The sequence below is a fragment of the Lasiosphaeria miniovina genome (genome assembly GCF_030549165.1).
Source record: "Lasiosphaeria miniovina strain SMH2392-1A chromosome Unknown B0T26scaffold_5, whole genome shotgun sequence".
Lineage (NCBI taxonomy): Eukaryota > Fungi > Ascomycota > Sordariomycetes > Sordariales > Lasiosphaeriaceae > Lasiosphaeria > Lasiosphaeria miniovina.
Genome location: NW_026848224.1, coordinates 2,569,336 through 2,589,230, shown reverse-complemented (window position 1 = coordinate 2,589,230; position 19,895 = coordinate 2,569,336). Strand labels below are relative to the sequence as shown.

Below are 19,895 nucleotides of genomic sequence, written 5' to 3'. Positions count from 1 at the left end.
TCCTCAGGTTCCACGCCAGGCCGCCCCTGCCTGTCCTCCAGAAAGAGAAGCTGCCGGCGACGGTGGACCCGGCATTGACGGCTCCGTAATCAACTTGGCCGTGATTCCGACTGATTATGGCTTGCCGTTCTCGAATGATCCCACCAATAATGGCCCCTGCCCTTCCAAACCTGGCAAACCTGATATTCCTTGCAGGTGCCCGCCTCCGAGAACAGACCCAAAATTCCTCGGCCTGCTTGCTCTTGCCCTGAAGCAGGGCTTCTTCCCCAGCTGTAGCATCAAAGTTACCATGACCCTGGACGAGTTCAACAATGGCAGCACAGAGCCCGGATCAGACGCACAGAAGCAACGTGCAACCACCATGACCCAGGTCTTGCAGAGTCTTAACAATACCGGTCCTGGCGTACTAGGCTGCCCTGCTGCCTCGTATCCGTTCATCGCTGCGCAGCAAACAACCGGCATTACGGGCCAAGGCTCAAGCTCCGGCGGCTAAGAGATCCGAGTTGATGTTTGACGTCTTTCTTTTTCTGTCCTTGGTTCTATGATCATCTATCAATGGGGGGAAGGCGGAAGCCCCGGGAGAATTGCGCCCTACAGTCCCGCAGATGGTTTCTCGTGCATGATAGATTGTAACATATGCAATAATCCTACCCGTTCAAAGTCAGCCCGGCTGTCTGCGGAAAACAGTATACAAAAAAACCAGGCGGGAAATACGGTGTGTTTTTGGGGTTGAGGGACATGGGGCGGAATTTTCGTTTTATTTTCTTTTGCTTTTGCTTTTTAGGTGGGTTTTCTTTCTCTTTCCTTGGGTCAAAAGCTTCCAATATCAGTCCCTCACAGCTAGTCTGAATAACGTGGGTGTGATAGATAAAAAGGGTATTCTATCTCAGTACAATCGTTTAGCAACATGGCTGGTTCTTGTTTATGTGCGAATCTTGCTTTCGTATGTGACTCTGAGACTCCTGAGCGGCATGAGTTTTCCATGTCTGTGCTGTTTGCTTCTTAACTCGCTATTTCATCGTGTTTTTTTCTCGGTGAGAGGCAGTTGAAACCCCCCCCCATCCTTGTCCGAAGCAACCTTGTCATCAGTTGACACATGTGGAGTTTGGTGAGAAGTACGGATACTTTCAGCGTCGCCAGTTATCAGATCCCCAGCTATAATGTACACTGGACCCGAACTCATTAATATAGTTGCTTGCAACAGCGGTTTGGTTTATTGAAATTTGGGACCGGCTCGTTGTTGCCAACTCATCAGTGTCAAAAGAATTCTGTTGTACCAGTTGTGTTGAATGCAAGGGAACCAATTCGTGGTTGTATAACTACACGAGTCGACCAGCGAGAGCCGCGTGACCAATGTCAGACAAAGACTCACTTCATAGCAAAAAAAGAAAAGGAAAGAGGGAAAGGAGAAAAATGACCTTTATAAGGCGTTGATTTATGCGAGCTCTCATGCCCTTTTAGAAAGACTATTGCCTTTGCTTGACCTCCACAACCGCAACTTCTTAGATCTCTCTATAAAGTAACAAGCATTCAAAAAACATTGCCTTGCTAAATACCTTGCCTCGTGGGTTGGCGGGGCGTTGCAACCCTGGACCATGGGTTTGCGGTCGCTGCCCGAGCGTCCGGCCTCACACCTCAACGGGTGGAGAGTTCTGTGGTGAGACAAATCGAACATCAGGGACGTGGGAGCCGACTTCTTGGCGATGAGAACTCTTTGACATCATTTTGAGCGTGCCCTGAGGTTGATTAGAACCCTTCTCTTGCCTATCCATGAACCTTCTTGTCCTGGGTTTGGCAGACTTTTCTGTATATTTTTTTCCTCTAGCCCTAGCAAGCTGTCAACTTGAGAATGTCTTCGCGTTCAAATTTCTAAACCCTAGTAATATTGGCCATCTGATTGAAGCCTGTCTCAACTCATCCTCGTCCGTTACTTTTCACCTTTTTGCCTTCTTCTTTTTTTGTCATTCTCTACATTAAGCTAATTCCCTCCTTACTATTGCCAGATTTAACTTGGCTAGGGGTCTCTCTTGCTCGCCGAAGTTCTTGTCCACACAGTTGTCTCCCGGGTCTGCTTTGTTCGTTTCCATATTTGGCACAGCGTAATCTCCCTCCCCTGCTGGATAACACTTTCCCTTATGGGTATTACTAAAATCTCTCTGACGACCGAGCCCTGTACCTTCTTCACCTTGGTTGTGACCTGACACCCGAGGCAATAAGGTGCATCCGTCCATTTAGTCCAAGAGCATCGGTCGGTAGTGCTTGGAGTGGACCTGGCAATCTCTCTCGATATTGTTAAACCTGCTGCCAATTGGATACTTGAACATGCCAGGTCCATTCTGGATGGAGCGTTCCTCAATGGGCCGCTTGAGAGTTGTCCCATGGTCCGATGGCGTGGCAGACTGACAAGATCCAGCTTCTAACCCGGTGCGCGTTCAGGATGTTTGGCGCCACCTGAGGGATCCGGTCTATACAGAACAGAAGGCTTACTTGGACTTGAACTCTGTATCCTAAGATGGGGGCCGAAGGTTGTCACTAGCGGTCGGGTACGAAACATGGCTGTGTTCAAAATGCTTGTGTTAATAAGCTTGTGCTACTAAGTCCCAACGCCTGGAACACCAAGGTAGGGCCTACAACACGAATCACAGTTTTCACACCTCCTGTCTCGGCGCCTTCCTAAAAGCCAAGGGTCAAGGTGCCGTACCGTCACGGCCAACGGCGGCCCTCGTCGGCTGGTTATGGTTCTGTTCTCAGAAGAAATAGCACGGTAATGTTCACCTCGATAGATGGACTATTCCAACAAGCAAGCTTCGCGGTGGCAGGTGTTTAACGTAGCTTTAACTGCGTTTTTTTAGTGCATACGGTAACGGTGCAACGATATCTCTACTGTGGTCGATCTAACACTGGATGCTCCGCTCCTCAGCATAGATGATAAACACACAAGGCAGCTTTATGCTAGCCTGAGAACTCCCCGGGGTATGGAGTCTAGGGGAGAGAGAGAGAGAGAGAGAAGGAAGAGTGGGTTGCTGTGTGTACTTCATGGACCATCTGTCAAGTTCCGGGTCGTTCGCTCCGCATATTCGCATTACGCTCTGCAAACGCAGACATTTCACTACATAAATGTCAAACTAAACCGTCTATCCGGGTGGTGATACTAGCAATACAAAGATTAAAGAAAGAAAAAGCACCCGGCCGCCAACATCTCAGTCATTACAAACCGGCATTTCTATAAACAGCCCAGGGGCACAAAACTGTGGAAAGATGCCACTCAGCCCGGAGCCGTTCGAAACATTCACCGTCCTCAATAAGCCCCCGGACGCTCCTCGTCGTCAGCATCACGCTTTCGCTTGTACCCGCCAGCAGAGGCCTTGCCGTTGCCTGTTGCCTTTCCATCGCCCGATGCCTTTCCATCGCCCGTTGCCTTGCCATTACTACAAGAGCCAGCGGCAGCTGCGCTCGGGCTCGGGACCGGCGGCGAAGGTACCGCAGCGGAGGGGGACGGGGAAGGGGAAGGGGAAGGGGATGGTGCCGCAACTGGGGATGAAGCCGCAGTTGAGGATGGGGCCGCCTGTGCGCCCCCGCCGTACGCGTCGTAGGCACGGGCCGCAAGCTCAGCCTCGCGTACGACTTTATTGTTGTCAGCCCTCTTCTCCTCTTTGCCTTTACCCTCCCCGTCGCCTTTGTCCTTGCCCCTATTATCGTCTCCATCGCCACCTTTAGCTCCTGCCGTCGCACCTCCACTACCGCCGCCATGTCCATGTCCGCCGCTGCCGCCACCACCTCTGCGCTGTAAAAGGTCAGCTGGGAACCTTTCTCCATACGCCTTGTATTGGAGAGGGATGTTAATACCTTCTCGCGCCTTGCGGTAGTTCCCTTTCTATTGGGAGGAAGGTCTCTCTGGGAGAAGTCAACTTTACCCTTTCCCTCGTTATCATCTCCGTCGCCACCTTTGCCGTGTCCATGTCCATGTCCGTCACCATCGCGCTGTAACGAGACAAGGGTCAGCTGGTCCCTCTCGACTCGCCTCTTATTTGCGGGTGAAACTACTTACCTTCTCCTCCATGGGGAAGGTAACATCGGGAGAGACGGCAAAAGCCGGCGCAGCGACGGCAGCCAAGGCACCCTGTAGACACAGTTAGATCAACTGCCGTGTCGAGAGCCCAGGTGCTGCTCGACGAGACATGTGCTTCTTACAGCATAGCGCAGAGTCAGACTCCGGGTAGAAGGCCCCGTGAAGCCGGCGGCGGCCGTGGCAGCTACGAGCCCAGTGGCAAGCAGCTGGGCGAGAGTTAGGCCCTTCATGTTTAAGAGAGACGAGACTTCGAGAAGAAATAAAGTGTAAATAGAAGACGAGACGTCTTGGAAAAGAGCTGTATAAGATATCTGTAGCTAGAGAAACAAGGTAAAGGACGGGAGGCGAGTAGTGCTGCCTTGGGATGTTGCTGCTGGCGAGGAAAGAAAAAAATGGAGACCTCCTATCCACGGGAGCAGTCATGTCTTATACACGTCGACCCGGCCGTTGCCCGGGAGCCAAAGTCTCGGAAACTAGAACTACCTGAGGGCTATGCCAGTGAGGAGACGAGAGAGTAGGAGGCGGGATCGGGATGGGATCGGGATTGGGCTTGTAAACGCTGACCTCAGGGGCGACGCCATGCCCGCACCCAGACCAAAACTACCTCCTTGGCCGGCCTCTTGAATGGGGGTTGCGCAGAGTGGACGAGGCATCGAAGCCGGTGGTCATTGCCGGCGGTATTTGGCCGAATTTCCTCTTGTCCAGACAGCAGCATGTGTCACCCGGTGTGTCACCAATCTGGCGGCCGGGCTGCCCTTTGGGATCTCTGAACAATAGACGGGCGTCCATGCCTTCTTCGTGGTTCCTGGCCGCTAGGCTTGTTGATGTTGAGCTTGCGTGGCCGGGCTAGGTTTGTGGGTGGGCCGCCTTGTCGGCGCGCGGGTCGCTTCTTATTAGCGCCAAGACCTGATGCTTGAGCTGTTAGACAACCCCACCATTGGCCCGTGAGAGGGCAGTCAGGGCCCGGGCCAGGACCTAACGGCCCAGCCTTGCAGCGCTTCTGTCAAATCACCGCTGCCCGTTTCGTTTTCGTCCGAATCACAGCCTGCGGCCGACCAAGATCTCGGCCTGATCTGAAAATCTAAACGCGATGATCGTCGGAACATTTCAGGCCGCTCTCTTGGTCGTCTGGACAGGCATTGCGGAAGTCCAATGTAGTAAACAATCATCAGATTTGCGTGCTATCCTTGTTTGGTGGAAGCAATGGAACCTACGGAACCTAAGGTAGGTACGTAGGTATTTGGTGATTGAGACCATGTGTTACCACGTTTTCGTTGCAGGCATAGATAGCAATGACCTCACCTATCGAACCTGAAGGTCCGCGGGTGTTTGCAGCCCCCGCTGAGGTGGCACGGAACTGTACCGGGTGGGATCGACGGCCAGCGATCCTCACGAACCATGGTGTTACCAAAGAGCTTCGAACTCCCAAAAGCGTGGTTGTGCAAAGTTGGTCGACGTCTTTTCGCGTGAAACGTGCTGTTGTCTCTGTTGTGCTAATTGGGTCTAGCGCTCGCCAGTCAAGAAGTTGTTCCCGGTGATAATCACGCTATTCCTGGTATGCAGTGCGTTTGGCTGTGCGCTATCCCCAGTCGGGCAGGGCTAGTTCGGACGGTAAGGTAATGGAAGGCGCCTCTGCATGCGATGGGTGGCCGTTGCTCCTCTGGCCAACCTTGCAGCCTCGACCAACCGGGCTCTGAACTTCAGCTTTAGACTGCCCATCGCCATTACTACCAGATCACTTACAATAAGCTGTGGTGGCTGCATCCAATCCCTCTACCTAGGTAGGTAGGTTGGCAATAGAATACCAAGCTCGCGCGCACGACTTGGGCAACGAATACCTCGGTGCTGGTACGGATACCTAGGTACTGTACATGTACATTCTGTACTTACATGCGCTAAAAGGATCGGGAACCCGGGCAGGCTCAACTGCCGCCAGTGCTGTGCCCAGTAGCCTACCTCACCCGACAGCGAGCTATTCACGAGGAACGGCTTCTCGCCATGTTGTCCAAATTGACAAAACTGCTCAATCGTGGGCCAACAGACAAAAATTCACCCTTGCGATACAAATACAAGTCTCTCAGCCGAGGCTCAAAGCGCGAGTTTCGACTGCTCGTGCTGTCCCCGGCTGCAACACACCATGACCCCCTCGTCACCCAGCTAGTAACCCTGCAGTTTGAGCCAGATGGGCGTGGGCAACTGCCTGAATACGAGGCACTGTCGTACACCTGGGGGGACACGGCTACCCTGGATGCCGACTTGAGCGAGAGCATCATTGTTGTCGACGATGACTCAAGGCGGGACTGGGCGATTCTCCCGGTGACGAGGAACCTGGCCGCCGCTCTCCAACATCTTCGACGCCCCAATGAGTCCCGCGTTATTTGGGCCGACGCAGTGTGCATCAACCAGGCTGACAAGCGGGAGAAGAGCGACCAGGTCAGGAGGATGGCCGACATATACCGGTCGGCCGCCCGTGTCGTCGTCTGGCTGGGGCCTGGGGCCGACAACAGCACCTACGCGCTTGCCTTGCTGGATTATCTCGGCTCCAAGATCGAGGTGGACTGGGGAAGGGAGACGATGCGTCTATCCCCGGCCGAACCACCTGGAGAGCCGATCGACCTCGAAACCCACTGGGCCGACATCAACGAGACACTTCCGTACAAAAGCAAGGAACTCCACGCCATTTGCTCCCTCCTTTTTCGGCCTTGGTTTGAGAGACTATGGATACGACAAGAGATTGCCTTAGCGAAGCCAGAGGCAGCGATTTTCATGTGCGGACAGGACTCGATCTGTTGGTCAAACTTCTCAAAGTCGATATTCTGCCTCAAGATCAAGCCCAAGGAGGTCCATTTCCTTGGCGACAAGGCGATGCCGTTTACCTACCGTCTGGACCTAGTATTTAACCTGCGTCGCGGTGGTAAACCTCCTGGGGAAGCAGACAATTTCGAGATGTTGAGCATTCTCCTCGATCAGACGCAAAACTGCAAATGCACGGATTCCCGCGACAAGATATTCGCCTTGCTCAGCCTGCTACCTAAAAGAGAGCGCCTTGCGGCCGGAATCGAGCCAGACTACACAAAGACTGCCGCCCAGGTCTACCAGGATGTGGTTGTCAAATACGCCCGCGCCTTTGGGTCTCTGGATTTTCTGCCGCATTGCGAGCTTGACACCACCCGGCAGGCGCCAACCTGGGTCCCGGACTGGTCGAAGCCCAGAAAGGGCTACCTACGAAAAGAGGGCAACGCGACAAACAACGTCCTCGCACACGAGGCCAAGTATGTCGGCAAAGGCATACTTCGGGTGTGTGCCATCCGTGCCGGCGTCGTTGCCAAGTCCAAAGTCATTGAAGGCATGTCATTGTCCTCTGAGCCGACGGATGTTATAGCGGCTTTGAAAAGATATGCTCCTCCGGATGTCCTCAACGCACCGTATGTCGGGGGCGGCACGTTGCTACATGCGTACTCTCGCGTAATGTCCATGGATACAGCCGGTGGAGACGTCTTGGAGGACAAGATGCCCGCCAACCTGACACGAGAGTCATGCACCCGCACTCTCAAACGCCTGTTGCAGGATGAAGAGCCAAGTATTGACGTCGCTCAAGGATCAGTCGACATCACCTTTCTCAGGGCCGTTAGATATTGGACCGCTGGCGCCAGTCGCTCTCTTGTCACCACGAAGACGGGTCATATTGGCCTTGCACCGGCGGCGGCAATGCCAGGTGACGAGATCTGGGTCGTCTTGGGATGCACAGTGCCGCTTCTGCTACGGTCAGCCCCCCCAGCAAAGGGACACCCGCAATCCAGCTACCAGGTTGTCGGTGAGACCTCTGTTCCAGGAATGATGTTTGGCGAAGAGTTGTTTGGGCCCATTCCAGACCACTGCTGGCCAGTAAAATACTATGAGGAGAGTTGGGGCGGCTTAATCATCTTGCTTTTTAATGCCGAGACAAATACGGCCACTGATAAGGACCCACGGCTGGAAAAGCTGGGCCTTAATGCCCAAGTTGATGCTGTTGGAAAAAACACGGTGAGCGAGTTGCGAGCTGCAGACTTGAGGAAGTTTGGCGCTCAAGTCGAAGCAATAAACCTCGTCTAACTAATTTCTGGGTGACATGCGCACCGCGTACGCACTCGAAAGACGCTTCATAATCACTCACGAGGGGGATTTGCATGCGTGACGTCCTGGCGGCATAGGACTGAAATTGGCTCGCAAACAGTCCGCATGGCATGGCCTAATCGCCACATCCGTGTCGCCATCTAGTTCACCCGCCATCGGAGTACTCCACGTTACTCGAGGATATAAACCGCCTGTCACTCGGCCCATTGACTCTTTCGCTTCTCTCGAGGTCGCCGCCAGTCTCTCGTTCTAGTTTCAGAAGCCCAGCCCTGGAACGGCAATCTGCCTCGAAACGGCAATTCTGCAACACCACACTCGCTTCTACCAACTTTTATCTGTTTGCAGCTCCGTTCTGATACACAAAAAATGGGCTGCCATTTCGCAAAGCCAAAACCCCCGGAATTCAAAGTCCTCTTGCCGGAGCACACTAGCCCTACAGAACCAATATCGCCAGGACTATCCATTTATTCTACCAGCGACAGCGGGTCGATTTCGGGGGGCGAGAAGCACCGTGTTCCCAAGAAACACGAGTTAGAGTTGATCGACCTCAACGAGTACTGCCTCGACAGGATACGGAAACAGTATGGAGTATCCCAGACCGTCTCCCGTGTCTACTCGTGTTCCATAGAAGGGTCACCCATGGGCCCTCGCCCAAGGACGCAGAGCAATAGGGGCTCCATGACGCCTCCCCAGAGCGCCAAAGAGCAGTTGGCCGCGTATCGGTACCTTCCCGGCGCGGCGAGGTCCCGCCGAACCCTCTCCAACCCCCTAGTCGCCGCCTATTTGGAGGACAAGAAAAAGCGTCTCCCCAGCTACCCATCGTATGGCCAGCCGTCCGAGTCTGAAGGCCACATCGACCACATCGACCACATCGAGGATAGCGAGGCTTACAACTACCACCATCCCACGGCCGCGATGCCAGCACATCTCAGACAATCCGTCTCCTACTTGCGCGGTACCTATTTCGACCCTAGCGGCCCCATTGACGAAGACGCGTCCTGTTTGAGCAGCACGTATTCGGGTTCGTCCACCAAGGTCGAGAAGGAGAAGGGCGAGATCATCCAGATTTACCTTGGCACTTGAATCGGATATGGAGGCTTGATTGGGCGGTTGGCAAAGCTCCATTGTTGTCGGTCTCGCCACTTATTCTCGACATTGGTTCAATTCAAAGCGGTGGAAAGGCCACCAAATCCGGTGGAATCTGAGTGCATTTTTGGTTACTGATTAGCACGGCGGCTACAATCAAACAGCAGATGGTCGGTGTCAATGAGAGAAGGGTGAAGGGGAACACGGGTTGAAAGCAGACCCGACCAGCGAGTTTCATTGGAAAGACAGGACATCTAATAAATTCATTTATATTTCAGTGTGTTGGACAGGCAGGTGGAGTCTCTCCACAAGGGCCGCCTCAGGACGGCGGTTGAAACCCGCTGCACCCCACAAGGGACACACAGCCAGGAGGCGGGCCCGCTTTTTGATCATTCGATGGTGCTGTTGATGTTTGGGGCTCGGCTGCACCTGCCCCGATTCGCACCTCGGGCATGAACGCTATTATCAGGGGGGGAAGGCAGATAACGATGTGGATCGCCGGCGCAGCGTGGATCCCACATCCGATCTCCCGCCGCCATGTTTTGCTTTTTTGTTTTTTTCCGCAGCCCCGGTATTTTTTACTCTGCATTGCGGAAGCAGCGCATGGAGATCCACCGATGCGAGACGGGAGAGCTGGGCTGCTAGTCTGCTTGTCCACGAGGAAGCTAGTGCCGGACGTCTCACCAGAGCCACCACCACTAGTCAGGGGCCCACGCTCTCCATAACTCTCCGTCTCGCGCGTGCTCCCGTTATCACGGGGTAGTGGTTCTAGCCTTGAAGCGCCCCCTTTTCCACCAGATTAGGACAGACTCGTCGCTCAGTCAAGTGGCTGTGGAGTCTCCACCTCGCGGTGCGTTTCGAGCCATTCACACTAAAGTTTCGCCCTGCCACCAATGTCCCCTCGTTGACTTGGTTGCCCTTGCGCCCAAGCCTACTTGGGTGCCATGTTTACAACTTGGAGTCGAGAACATGGATGAGTCGGGAATACGGCTTTCTGACCTCGTTCGAGTGCGTGCCAATGAGCCCACCGGCTGGGTATGCGATCCCCCTTCCCCTGGACTACCTTGTTCTCGGACGATTCCAAGCCCTTCAAAGAGAGAAGAAAGGGTGTTTCACGGTGGCTAAAGGCAGGGGCTGACTTGCCCATCATCATCATCATCATCATCATCATCTGTTTAGGGAATCAGTCTATTTTGGGTCCTTGAGGACGAGTACACTTGTACAGGTATATATCCGCCGTCGTAGCACCTCCATAAACACACACCAGCTTGTCCTCACTCATCTTCATCTCACCGACTGTTCTTGTGCGCCCTCCTTTCCGTTCTTTGTCTTTCTTTCCTCCTAGGCTGTGCCTCCCCTTCGCTGTATTTGTCCTACCTTCCTTCTTTATTTGCACCTTTCTTCTTCTCCTTTCCACATTCACCATGCATTTCTCTGCGACACTGCCGCTGGCGGCCATCTTCGCCCTTGCTGAGGCTCATGGCGTGATTCTCGCCGCCCAGGGAGAGGCCGGCTCGCCGCCATCCGTCGGGTTCCAAGTCCAGGAGAACATTGCGAGGAACTGCACCACCATCAGCCCCTGCCAGCTCGACGCAACCATCATCCGCGACGCCGAGGTTGCCGCCAACATCGTCAACAAGTGCGGCCGCACCCAGCTGGCGGGCAACATCGACATTGGAGAGAACACCGAGAACGCCTTGTCCGCGGGTGCCGTAACCCAGGTGAAGGCCGGTAGCAAGATTACCGTCACCATCCACCAGGTCAACGCCGACGGCGCAGGCCCCTATGTCTGCGACCTAGACGAGACGAGTAACTCGGGCCTCATCAGCAAGAACCTTACCGTCACCAACAACGTCCCCGGCGTCAATGGCCTGTCCCAGGCCAAGGCACAGGACTTCAACATTACCGTTACAATGCCAGACCAGCTGAGCTGCACCGGAGGTGAGTTTCCTCTTGCATCGCTTGCTCCAGATCCTCCGCTGACGCTAATCGACCACAGCGTCAACGGGCGACATCTGCACTGTGCGGTGCCGGAACAACGCAGTGGCGGGGCCGTTTGGCGGCTGCTTCGCGGTGCAGCAGACAGACACGACGCCCAAGGTCAACACGCCCGAGAACATTGCGACGGCGGACTCAGTGGACGCGGTCCTGTCGCAGGTGGCGGTGAACCTGCAGGACCTGCCCAAGGCCGTGAAGGCCAACCAGGACGCCGGCAGCTCCCAGGCCGAGCAGAACGCCGCCGCCGTCAAGGCCATCCTCGGCGACAACGTCGTCACCAAGGACTTCCCCACCACCACCCCGGCCGTCGACCTCACCGGCGGCGCTGCGGCCGTTGCCACCACCACGTCGGCCGCCGCCGCTACCACTACGGCTGCGGCCGCCACCGGCAGGAGCGGCAGGAAGGGAAACAAGAACAACAACAACGCCAACAACAACGCCAACAACTAGAAACTGTCATCAGGGGCATCGAGTGGGAGGGGAACACCCGCCAGAGACACATTGGGCTCTTTTTTCTTGTATCTATAGACTCTGACTAGTGCATATTGTTGGTTGTTTGTTCTTGTTTATTCTTGTTTCTCTTTTGGCTTTTTTGGGGGGGTGGCGGCAAGTACGGTCTGAGAAGGACCGGACTGGGCTGGTGAAAGGATGATGGGTAGATGGACGGGTGTACATATCGAGGTATATATATATATTTTAAGCGCATACCCAGCTTTTGAGCCTGTTGTTCCAAATGTAAGTGACAGATATTAAGTGGCTTGGATGGATCCCATTGAACGGCGAATGGAACTTGGACGCTGGGCTATAGGCTATGGCCAAAGATAAAGGCCGTTCACCGACGTGCATAGACCCACGGGAACTCAGCAATATACGTTAGGATATATACGACATTACCCCGTACGCGCGCCATCTACATCGTCGGCCGCGTTCCAAACACTAGCTAGCTCTATCTATATATTCCTCGCATTCGAGGAATATCGACATGGACACTTGGCATTGACATCATACGTCGTGACGGATAGAAACAGAAGAGAAAAAAAAAAAGAGAAAGCCACCAACCAAGCACGGCACCCCAGTAACATCACCGCCATTGCCGGCCTTTTCCCCCCCAATATCCCACATTCCATCCCATCCGATTCCATCCCATATTCCACCATATACAAAACAACACACGTACAGAACACAACATCCCTCTTCCGCCGTAACGGGATATATAGATATAAACAGACACACGGACGGACAGAGATACCCAGTCATGGCACCGAGAAGTCGCAAAACCCAGAGCCCGGAAACATAGCCTCTTTGCGAGAATAATAAAAGTAAAACAATTAAAACCCACCCCCCCACTCAAGTTTCCCATCTACACGTACGTGCGGTGGTGGCTGTGCGAGCTTCTCCTGCTGTGGTGGCTGCCGCTGTGGCTGCGGCGGCGGTGGCTGTGGTGCCGCTCGGTGACAACCCTGCGCTCCGTGGTAGCGGCGCGGTCGCCGTGGAAGAAGGCCACAACAGCCGTGATGAAGAAGAAGATGGTGTTCATAATCCCAAACGCGAAGCAGGCCTTGAGCATGGCGCACGACTTGTTGAAGGACAGGTCGAAGGTGTTGATGGTGATGCTGCCGAGGGATCCCGAGAGGGTGTGGCTGCCGCCGTCGCGGTCGAGCGAGGCGCAGTCGGCGTTGGCGATGAAGCGCAGGTAGTAGACGCCGGCGATCAGGGCGCCGACGAAGCCCAGGTCGACGAGCGACACGAAGCGCGCGTTGCTGCTGCTGCGGTGGTAGCTGAACAGCGTGAACACGGCCCACGCCAGCCCCAGCACCGACACGATGAACAGGATCAAGATGTAGTTGGGCGTCAGTACGTTGGCGTCGACGTAGATGTGCACAAAGTAGGCCAGCATCCCCATCAGCGGTATCTGCGCAAGGAAAGGGTTAGCCAGGGCGGTTGGAGTCGGGAACTGGAGTTGCTGGCTGTACGCACCAAGGTGACGATCTCGGCGAAGCGCCAGAACGTGAACAAGATTGCGAAAATCATCTTGCTTGCTGTCTGTCTGTTTTTGTGTGTGTCTGTCTGTTGGCGCAGAGCTTCTTCTACCTCGTTCCGGTGTTGCGCAAAGCGAAGCTTGGTTGCGCGCGCAGGAATGAGAGAGCGGCGATGGCGGTGATCGGGGTTTAAAGCTTGCTGCTCTTAGAGAGAGCAAATAGAGAGGTGGCTAGGCGCAAACAAGCAGGTTGGCGGCGGCAGCCAGAAGGAAGAAGAACCCGACAGAGGGAAGACGGGATGGAGCTGCGCGGTAGTCGCAATGCGCAAAATACGAGGGGACCGAGAGAAAGTGGGGGATTGGTTCCCGGTTTTCGTCGTTTTCTGCAACCACTTTATGGATTACCAGGCACCACCACCTCTCCCACACAGCTTCAGACTTGGCACTCTGCTGCCCGTACCGCACCGTTGCTTGCCGCGCTGACCGGCAAACAACCTGCGCAGGTCGAGTGCACGTGCGAGTTGACTTGGTGCCGGCAAAAATTACCCAGTCAGGTTGCTTGCCCAATTTCCAATCGGCCGCACGAGGTCGTCGCGCGACAGGAACGGAACGGCAGCGTTGGGAAAGACCCTTATGACGTCGGCAGAGCTCTTGGGGTACCCAGGTGGCTGATGGGCCCGAGCGGGTGGTTTGTAAGGGGTTTACACGTGGAATTGCTTTACAGCAACAGAACCCTCGCCAAACAAGTTTGCGTAACAAGAAAGGTTACGAGAATTGGTGCTGGTAAACGGCAAAATGGCAAAATAGGAATAATTGCCACGAGGAGAGTACGCCTGTGCGCGAGGACGAAAGGCGTGAAAGGGCGCACGATGCGGGAAATAGCGACGGATCCGAGGGTTGGGACCTTGCTTCTCCCCGTACTCCCTCCTTGCTGACCGAGAGCTCAGTTCAGACGATGGTTGGCAGGGCAGTGGTGGATCCCCGGTTCCACGCAGAGGTGAAGAAAAAAGGTGGGGGCTGGCTGAGCGGCCTATAGTTTCCAACGGAAAGCCAAATGGCTGGGGCCGCTAGTGTGGGCCCCCTCCGGCTTATTTCCCAAGACGAACACACGGAAGCTTTGTGGGCGCACGACCATGCGAGCGAACAACGGCAGACACGGCAGACTGCATGGAAGCTTCTATCAAGAAACAAGAAGTCACCATGCACGGGAGATAGTCATAATGTGTCCACGTGCACCACAGAAGGGGGTGAAGACCAAAAATTCGAACTTCATACTTCCTTTTATTAACAAACTCCCCATTCATCCCATTTCCGTCCTGCCCATAGCTCCTGATACATAAAAAGACCCCACAACACATGTCCCTTTCCAAGTTGTAAATCCCCCAGACCGCTCACGGCGCGTGACCATCAATAACGTTCAGTTCGTCAAAGTCCTTAATCACAGGGCCGACGCTGCTGTCTGTTTCCGACCCATTGCCCCCGCTGCCCCCGTTGACGCTCCTGCCATCGCCACCGTTCTTGCTAGAGCCGAGCAATGGGGGCGCCTCCTGCCTTCGATGACGGCTGCTACTCCGGCCACCGCCACCCCTAACCGCGCTCAGCGCTACCCTGTCCCTGCCGGAGCCGCTGTGTGCCGTCATGAAACTCTTTTGATCGTCCATCATCTCGTCAAGCACTAGAAACCCACCATATCCGCTGACGGCGCCCGCCTGGTGGTTGCTACCAGGACTGCTATACGCATACGTCTGGCCCGGCGCCGCAAACTCGTGCTCCTCTACCCGGTCAATTTGCCTCGATCCCGGGCCCAAGCCGAGCCCGTGTCCCATAAGCCCACTATCTTTGCGTGTTGGTCGGCCCTTCCGAGATGTCGTCGTCGACGGCGGCGATCGTATGCTACTCCCCGCGTCGCTCTCCGTATACGACACAACGCTCGCGGCCGAGCTTGCAGGGTATCCTCCCGCCATCGAAGGCGCTCTGCTACTAGCGCTGCGCACGGAGCGAGATGTCATGCCCAGAGGCGTGTGATATCCGCTCTGGGCCGTGGCGGAACTGCGCCCCGTGATACTAGGCGCCGCGCTGCGTGGTATCGGGAAGCTGTAGCCTCGGACCGGACTGTAACTGCCGCTATCCTCAGCCGACTCGGTCCCGCTATTAGCTGCGCTGTTGTTGGCGTGCCACGTGAGCGGCACAACCCAGCAGTGCGAGAGTTCGTGGGCCGCCTCCTCTGTATTCGATGCACCGCCAATCGGTCCGTGGCCGTGGTTATGTGACGACTGTCCACTCTTCCACGGTGGCATCTTTGCGCCCTTGAGCCGCGGGGAGAGGTGGTACGGCACTTCGTCCTTGTAGCGCACGTTTGGCGCGTCGACCGAGACGCTGGCTAGCGTCTGGAGAATGCCATAAATCAGCACCCAGCGGCCCCGGCGTGCCGTCGATGGATCCACCTCGCTGATACGATCCGTCTTCTCAAATTTGCTGAACGCGTCTATCAGATCCGAGTGCGTGAACTCGGAGCCCAAGATGCATATGTTGGTCACTTCCGTATAAGCAAGCTGAATGCGTCGCTCGACGGCTCCTGGCCGGCTGGAATTACCGTGACTATATAGGTTGCCACTCTGGTTGGCGCCATTGTTCTTCTTGCTTGACGACCTTCCGCCAAACATGCCGCTGGTCAGATTTTCCTTGCTGCTCGACGAACCGATTGCGCCCACCGGTGGTGGGATCGACTCGGGCACCAAGGGGTAAGGGTGGGGGATATGCGAGAAGCGAAGCTTATTGTCGAACTCAATGAGCATGTCTGTCATAGGCAGATCCGGAGTGTCGGCTTCAAATCCCCGGTTCCCACTCTCGCTCACCATCATCCACTTCCGGCTCGACCGCGCCTCGGATCCGTCCCAGACGATGTCTCTGTTGACCAGATAATCGTATAGGGCGGCAAAGTCCTTCTGCAGCGATTGTGCCACGGCTCTAGTCAGCCACATTTCCTCTTCTCCCTCGGCCCCGCCGTGGGCTGTGCCAATGGCCGAGTGGTCGTTGCCTTGGGGCATCGGAAGTGGAGGCCAACTTCCAAACGAGCGAGTGTAGTGTTGCAGCAAGAACTTCTGCAGTCTGTCTGCCGCGGCCTTCGCCGGCGCCGCCGCGACAGGCCCGCTAGCATTGGCAGTAGTTGCCACAGTGCCAGGCCACATATCTGCATACTGGAATGCCGCGAGGCGTTCCTCGGCCGCCTGGACACGCAGCTGCGTCTCGAGGCAGGCGCGCTCGAGCAGGGCCCGCGTGATCGGGGTGACGTGCTTGAAGTCGGCACATGTTTCCAGCTGTGAATACATGCCTGCGCAATGCAGAAAGCTCTCCCGCCAGCCCTCTTCCCACCGGACTTCGTGACCCTCGCTCCAAGCGAGAAGGCTGACCGCGGTCTCGGCATCATTTCGGACGTCGTCGATACCGCGCGCCGAGAGATAGTTGAGAATTGTTCCGATGTTGTCTGCTTCCGAAGGCATGTACGACTCGAGGCGGGAGTGCAAATCCGACAGAGCCTGATAAAGAGATAGACCGACCAGCGAGGCATGGTATAGAAGCGCAAAGACGTTCCGTGTCGTGATGTGGTGTCGTACCTGGTCAATCTTGGTCATGTTGGGCGGCGTGGGGAAGTACATTTCATACGAAATCTGCCCATCCGACTCCCAGAGGTTGGCATCCTCAGAAACCGGTGGCGTCGGCTGTCCGCCGCGACCGTAGCCTCCACCGTGCGGGGCCAGGTGCTGCTGGTTGTAGTGACCGTGCCGGTGCAACATTGGGGGCGCTCCGATGGGTGAAGGGGGCATGTGTATGTCTTCTTCTGTTGAACCCTCGCGCAAGAGTGTAATGAGATAGCGGGACTCGGTGGCTTCAATTATGTGCGACGATAGCCGGAAAGAAGGGTTCGGTCGAGGGGATTGCCCCTTGTTGCCGAAGAATACGAGCACGTCGCCGTTGGGATCCCAGAGCTCGGGATCTTTCCGTAGCTTGTTCCATCGCTGCACAGGCCGCCCGGCGCCGATCCAACGCTTGATGGGGGGCGCGTTGGATGGTGGCGGCACAAGAGGAAGTTTGGCCGACGGCGGCCCAGATACGACGCTGCCCGACTCATCCCACTGGTTCTGGCCTTGGCCCTGGAACTGGACAGGAGAGTTATCGGCATCATAGCCGTCGTTCGAATCGTTGGCATAAACAGTCCCGTTAGCCGGAGGTCGCACGGTTGCCGACGACTGTGGTCTGAACTCCATCGACCTATCGATGTCGAGCCCCCCTTTCCTATCTTTCTTCTTGAAGGCAAAGGTCTTAGCGAGCCCCTTTCTAACTTCGTCGCTTTTTTTGTCCAAAATGCTTCGGAGACCCGACTTTTCGATGCCCGACACATCTTCCGTCTTGATGGCCGGTCTCCTGGCACGGGCATATGCGAAATCCTCAAGCGGTCTGTGGAAGTGCGATGTGCCTGCGCCTTCTCTCCGCCCGTCGATGCTCGAACCGCTCTGGCTCCCGCCGCTCTGGTTTCCGTAGCTGACAATGTCATTGCGATAACTTATTGCCTCGCTTTCCCTAGCGGGCTCCGAAAACTTCAGGAAGCGGGCGTTCGTCGTGCCCACCCCGGTGATGTCCCGGTCTCTCTCGCGGTCGCGATCGCGGTCTGGACGCAGTACGGGCATCGCTGAGATGGGATACTCGCTAATCGTAGCATTGTCGGAGCTGGCCATAGACTTGGTCCGGGGCCGAAAGACAGAGACCCGCTCGCCTTTCTCGCCAGGCCTCGTCTCCGTGATCTTCTTGCGCACATATGCGCTGCGGCCCGACATGTTTGCGGTCGAGCTTATCGAAGCACTTGCACAAAATCAAGACAGACGTGGAGGCCCTAAGCCGTCCGACCAAGGTCTCGGGAGCCTTGATGTTAAAACAATGTTTCTCTTTTCTCTTTGGGATGCGTCTAGCAAAGGTCAAAGGATTGACGGGCAAAATTCGCGCTCGCAAGCCCACGATAAGCTAAATTATTCCTGGTTGTACGACGTGGGGGCGTCTTGCGCATGCTGCTCTGCTGTCGAGTAGGCAGTGCAGCTGGACACTGACACGACGCACGGCTTGGCCCAGCTTTGGCCTACAGATGCTGTCGCAACCCGAGTCTCGGCCACGGATGCGGTAATGTGGCGCTCGTGGGGTACTTGACAATACCTACGCCGCAGGAGACAAAACAACTCTAAGTGCTGTGCCCGCTATGACGTTCAGTTAATGCGCGGCCACGGCGAGGGCATCGGGAGTAGAAACCAAGTACCGACCTCACTAAGTCCCGAGAGCTGAGTGCAGAGGAGCTGAAAAGAATAATCCAGCTTGTAGTACAGGCCGGCGCATTAGAAGGGGTCCAGACAGGCCTTATTCAGCGACTGCAGGTCGGTTTCGCCGAGTATCAAGTCGACAATCGATAGTTTCCGACGAGAAAGAAAAGGGGTGGGAGGGCAAAGGGGGAACCCGGGACACTTGAACGTCGAGCCGAGAACACAGCTGGACAGATTGACAGACGCGAGAACTGTGATTATTGCTTTTTGTGGTGGCATTTCTGGTATAAGCTCGCCTCGGTAGGTGCCATTGGCCTTTCGTCTTTCGTCCCTTCCCGCGTTACCCCCTCTTTGGGGCGTGCCCGCTGCGCACAGATAGGCACAACGCTGTCGTTTGCTGGGTCGGTCCACACAATCTTATCTTTGGGGAATGAAACATTGGAGCGCACAGAAGATTCAGCGGCTTCCAGCCCACCCACCTCCACGGTCCCGTTTTTTCCGTTCGTCCTGCTGGGCTTTTGTTCAGTTGGTGCATGTCGGCTCTGGGGTTCACAGCGACCAGTCCGTTTCGGTCTTCAAAGCCAGCCCCACAGCAGGTGACGAGAAACTTCACTGGCTGGCTAAGAAACCCGTTGAAGAAAACGGCTTTACTTGATGTGGTTAAATGCTCTTGGCGCCTTCAGCAAAAGAGCCCTGGTGAAGGATTGAAATGCAACAAGCACGGGAAGTCGGCTTGCATCCGCCACTTTTCTTTTCTTTTTCTCATGAGTCTCTTTCGCAAAGGGGCAGCGCGTCAGCGTTGAGGAAGCCATCAACTCAAGAGTCAAGAACGGCCCCCGAACTTGCTTTACCCGGGGTTGTCGCCAAGCAGAGCGGCATAGGGAATCCAAAGTTACGGGGTGGTACAGCATTTGTAAATGGACAATAAATGTAACCCGTCCAGATATAGCAAAGAATCCGTCCTGTGATGCCGCGTTCCTGCGTTGCTGCGTTAATCGGTAATAAATGGACGGAGGGCTTGTTCAACTTCAAAGCGCGCCGTTCCTTGATGGGAAGGAACCTGTGTTACGTAATCCATAAGCTGCATGGCACTAGCCTACAGAAGGTAGTATTGAAGTGGCTTCTCGAATCAGACTGCGCTATGGGGACTAGGGCACTGATAAGAACAGAACTGTTTTACCTACTGGAAAACCGGAGATATGACACGTGGGAACCTGGAGTACAAGAAGTACGTAGAACACATTGTACATACGGATCCTTACCTAGGGATATGTCTATCATAACCAAGTACTGCTTAGGCTGAAATATGTGACTCGTCTTGGTGTTTTCGAGAAATGCTGTTTGCTCT

At 55.3% G+C, this 19,895-nt stretch overlaps 9 protein-coding genes across 9 annotated transcripts; 5 read left to right on the top strand and 4 right to left on the bottom strand.

Moving 5' to 3' along the window:
* Positions 1 to 88: 88 nt before the first annotated feature.
* Positions 89 to 478, top strand: B0T26DRAFT_609235 (uncharacterized protein; the record flags this gene model as incomplete). Its single annotated transcript, XM_060435872.1, has 1 exon — positions 89 to 478. A coding segment is annotated over one exon (390 nt), but the record flags the coding sequence as incomplete, so codon positions are not given.
* Positions 479 to 3,263: 2,785 nt separating this feature from the next.
* Positions 3,264 to 4,484, bottom strand: B0T26DRAFT_358283 (uncharacterized protein). Its single transcript, XM_060434590.1, has 4 exons — positions 4,192 to 4,484; positions 4,049 to 4,120; positions 3,847 to 3,981; positions 3,264 to 3,784 (listed from the first exon to the last, which is right to left on the bottom strand). Exons 1-4 carry the CDS (start codon positions 4,297 to 4,299, stop codon positions 3,299 to 3,301), a joined length of 801 nt encoding a protein of 266 aa, XP_060294478.1. The 5' UTR covers positions 4,300 to 4,484; the 3' UTR covers positions 3,264 to 3,298.
* Positions 4,485 to 6,067: 1,583 nt separating this feature from the next.
* B0T26DRAFT_753296 (heterokaryon incompatibility protein-domain-containing protein) lies at positions 6,068 to 8,161 on the top strand (the record flags this gene model as incomplete). Its single annotated transcript, XM_060445652.1, has 1 exon — positions 6,068 to 8,161. One exon carries the CDS (start codon positions 6,068 to 6,070, stop codon positions 8,159 to 8,161), a length of 2,094 nt encoding a protein of 697 aa, XP_060294477.1.
* Positions 8,162 to 8,548: 387 nt separating this feature from the next.
* On the top strand, positions 8,549 to 9,265 carry B0T26DRAFT_753295 (uncharacterized protein; the record flags this gene model as incomplete). Its single annotated transcript, XM_060445651.1, has 1 exon — positions 8,549 to 9,265. The coding sequence occupies one exon, from the start codon at positions 8,549 to 8,551 to the stop codon at positions 9,263 to 9,265; it is 717 nt and encodes a 238-aa protein (XP_060294476.1).
* Positions 9,266 to 10,692: 1,427 nt separating this feature from the next.
* On the top strand, positions 10,693 to 11,716 carry B0T26DRAFT_753294 (uncharacterized protein; the record flags this gene model as incomplete). Its single annotated transcript, XM_060445650.1, has 2 exons — positions 10,693 to 11,209; positions 11,268 to 11,716. 2 exons carry the CDS (start codon positions 10,693 to 10,695, stop codon positions 11,714 to 11,716), a joined length of 966 nt encoding a protein of 321 aa, XP_060294475.1.
* Positions 11,717 to 12,063: 347 nt separating this feature from the next.
* B0T26DRAFT_716606 (uncharacterized protein) lies at positions 12,064 to 12,526 on the bottom strand (the record flags this gene model as incomplete). Its single annotated transcript, XM_060442279.1, has 1 exon — positions 12,064 to 12,526. The coding sequence occupies one exon, from the start codon at positions 12,521 to 12,523 to the stop codon at positions 12,269 to 12,271; it is 255 nt and encodes an 84-aa protein (XP_060294474.1). The 3' UTR covers positions 12,064 to 12,268.
* Positions 12,527 to 12,626: 100 nt separating this feature from the next.
* B0T26DRAFT_677523 (uncharacterized protein) lies at positions 12,627 to 13,297 on the bottom strand (the record flags this gene model as incomplete). Its single annotated transcript, XM_060440110.1, has 2 exons — positions 12,627 to 13,178; positions 13,244 to 13,297. 2 exons carry the CDS (start codon positions 13,295 to 13,297, stop codon positions 12,627 to 12,629), a joined length of 606 nt encoding a protein of 201 aa, XP_060294473.1.
* A 59-nt stretch (positions 13,298 to 13,356) lies between these two features.
* Positions 13,357 to 14,440, top strand: B0T26DRAFT_358166 (uncharacterized protein). Its single transcript, XM_060434589.1, has 2 exons — positions 13,357 to 14,140; positions 14,192 to 14,440. The coding sequence occupies exons 1-2, from the start codon at positions 13,544 to 13,546 to the stop codon at positions 14,243 to 14,245; spliced, it is 651 nt and encodes a 216-aa protein (XP_060294472.1). The 5' UTR covers positions 13,357 to 13,543; the 3' UTR covers positions 14,246 to 14,440.
* A 978-nt stretch (positions 14,441 to 15,418) lies between these two features.
* On the bottom strand, positions 15,419 to 18,076 carry B0T26DRAFT_622680 (uncharacterized protein; the record flags this gene model as incomplete). The annotated part of the gene is made up of 2 exons (XM_060436102.1): positions 15,419 to 15,884; positions 15,939 to 18,076. Coding segments are annotated over 2 exons (2,604 nt in total), but the record flags the coding sequence as incomplete, so codon positions are not given.
* Between the last annotated feature and the right edge of the window lie 1,819 nt (positions 18,077 to 19,895).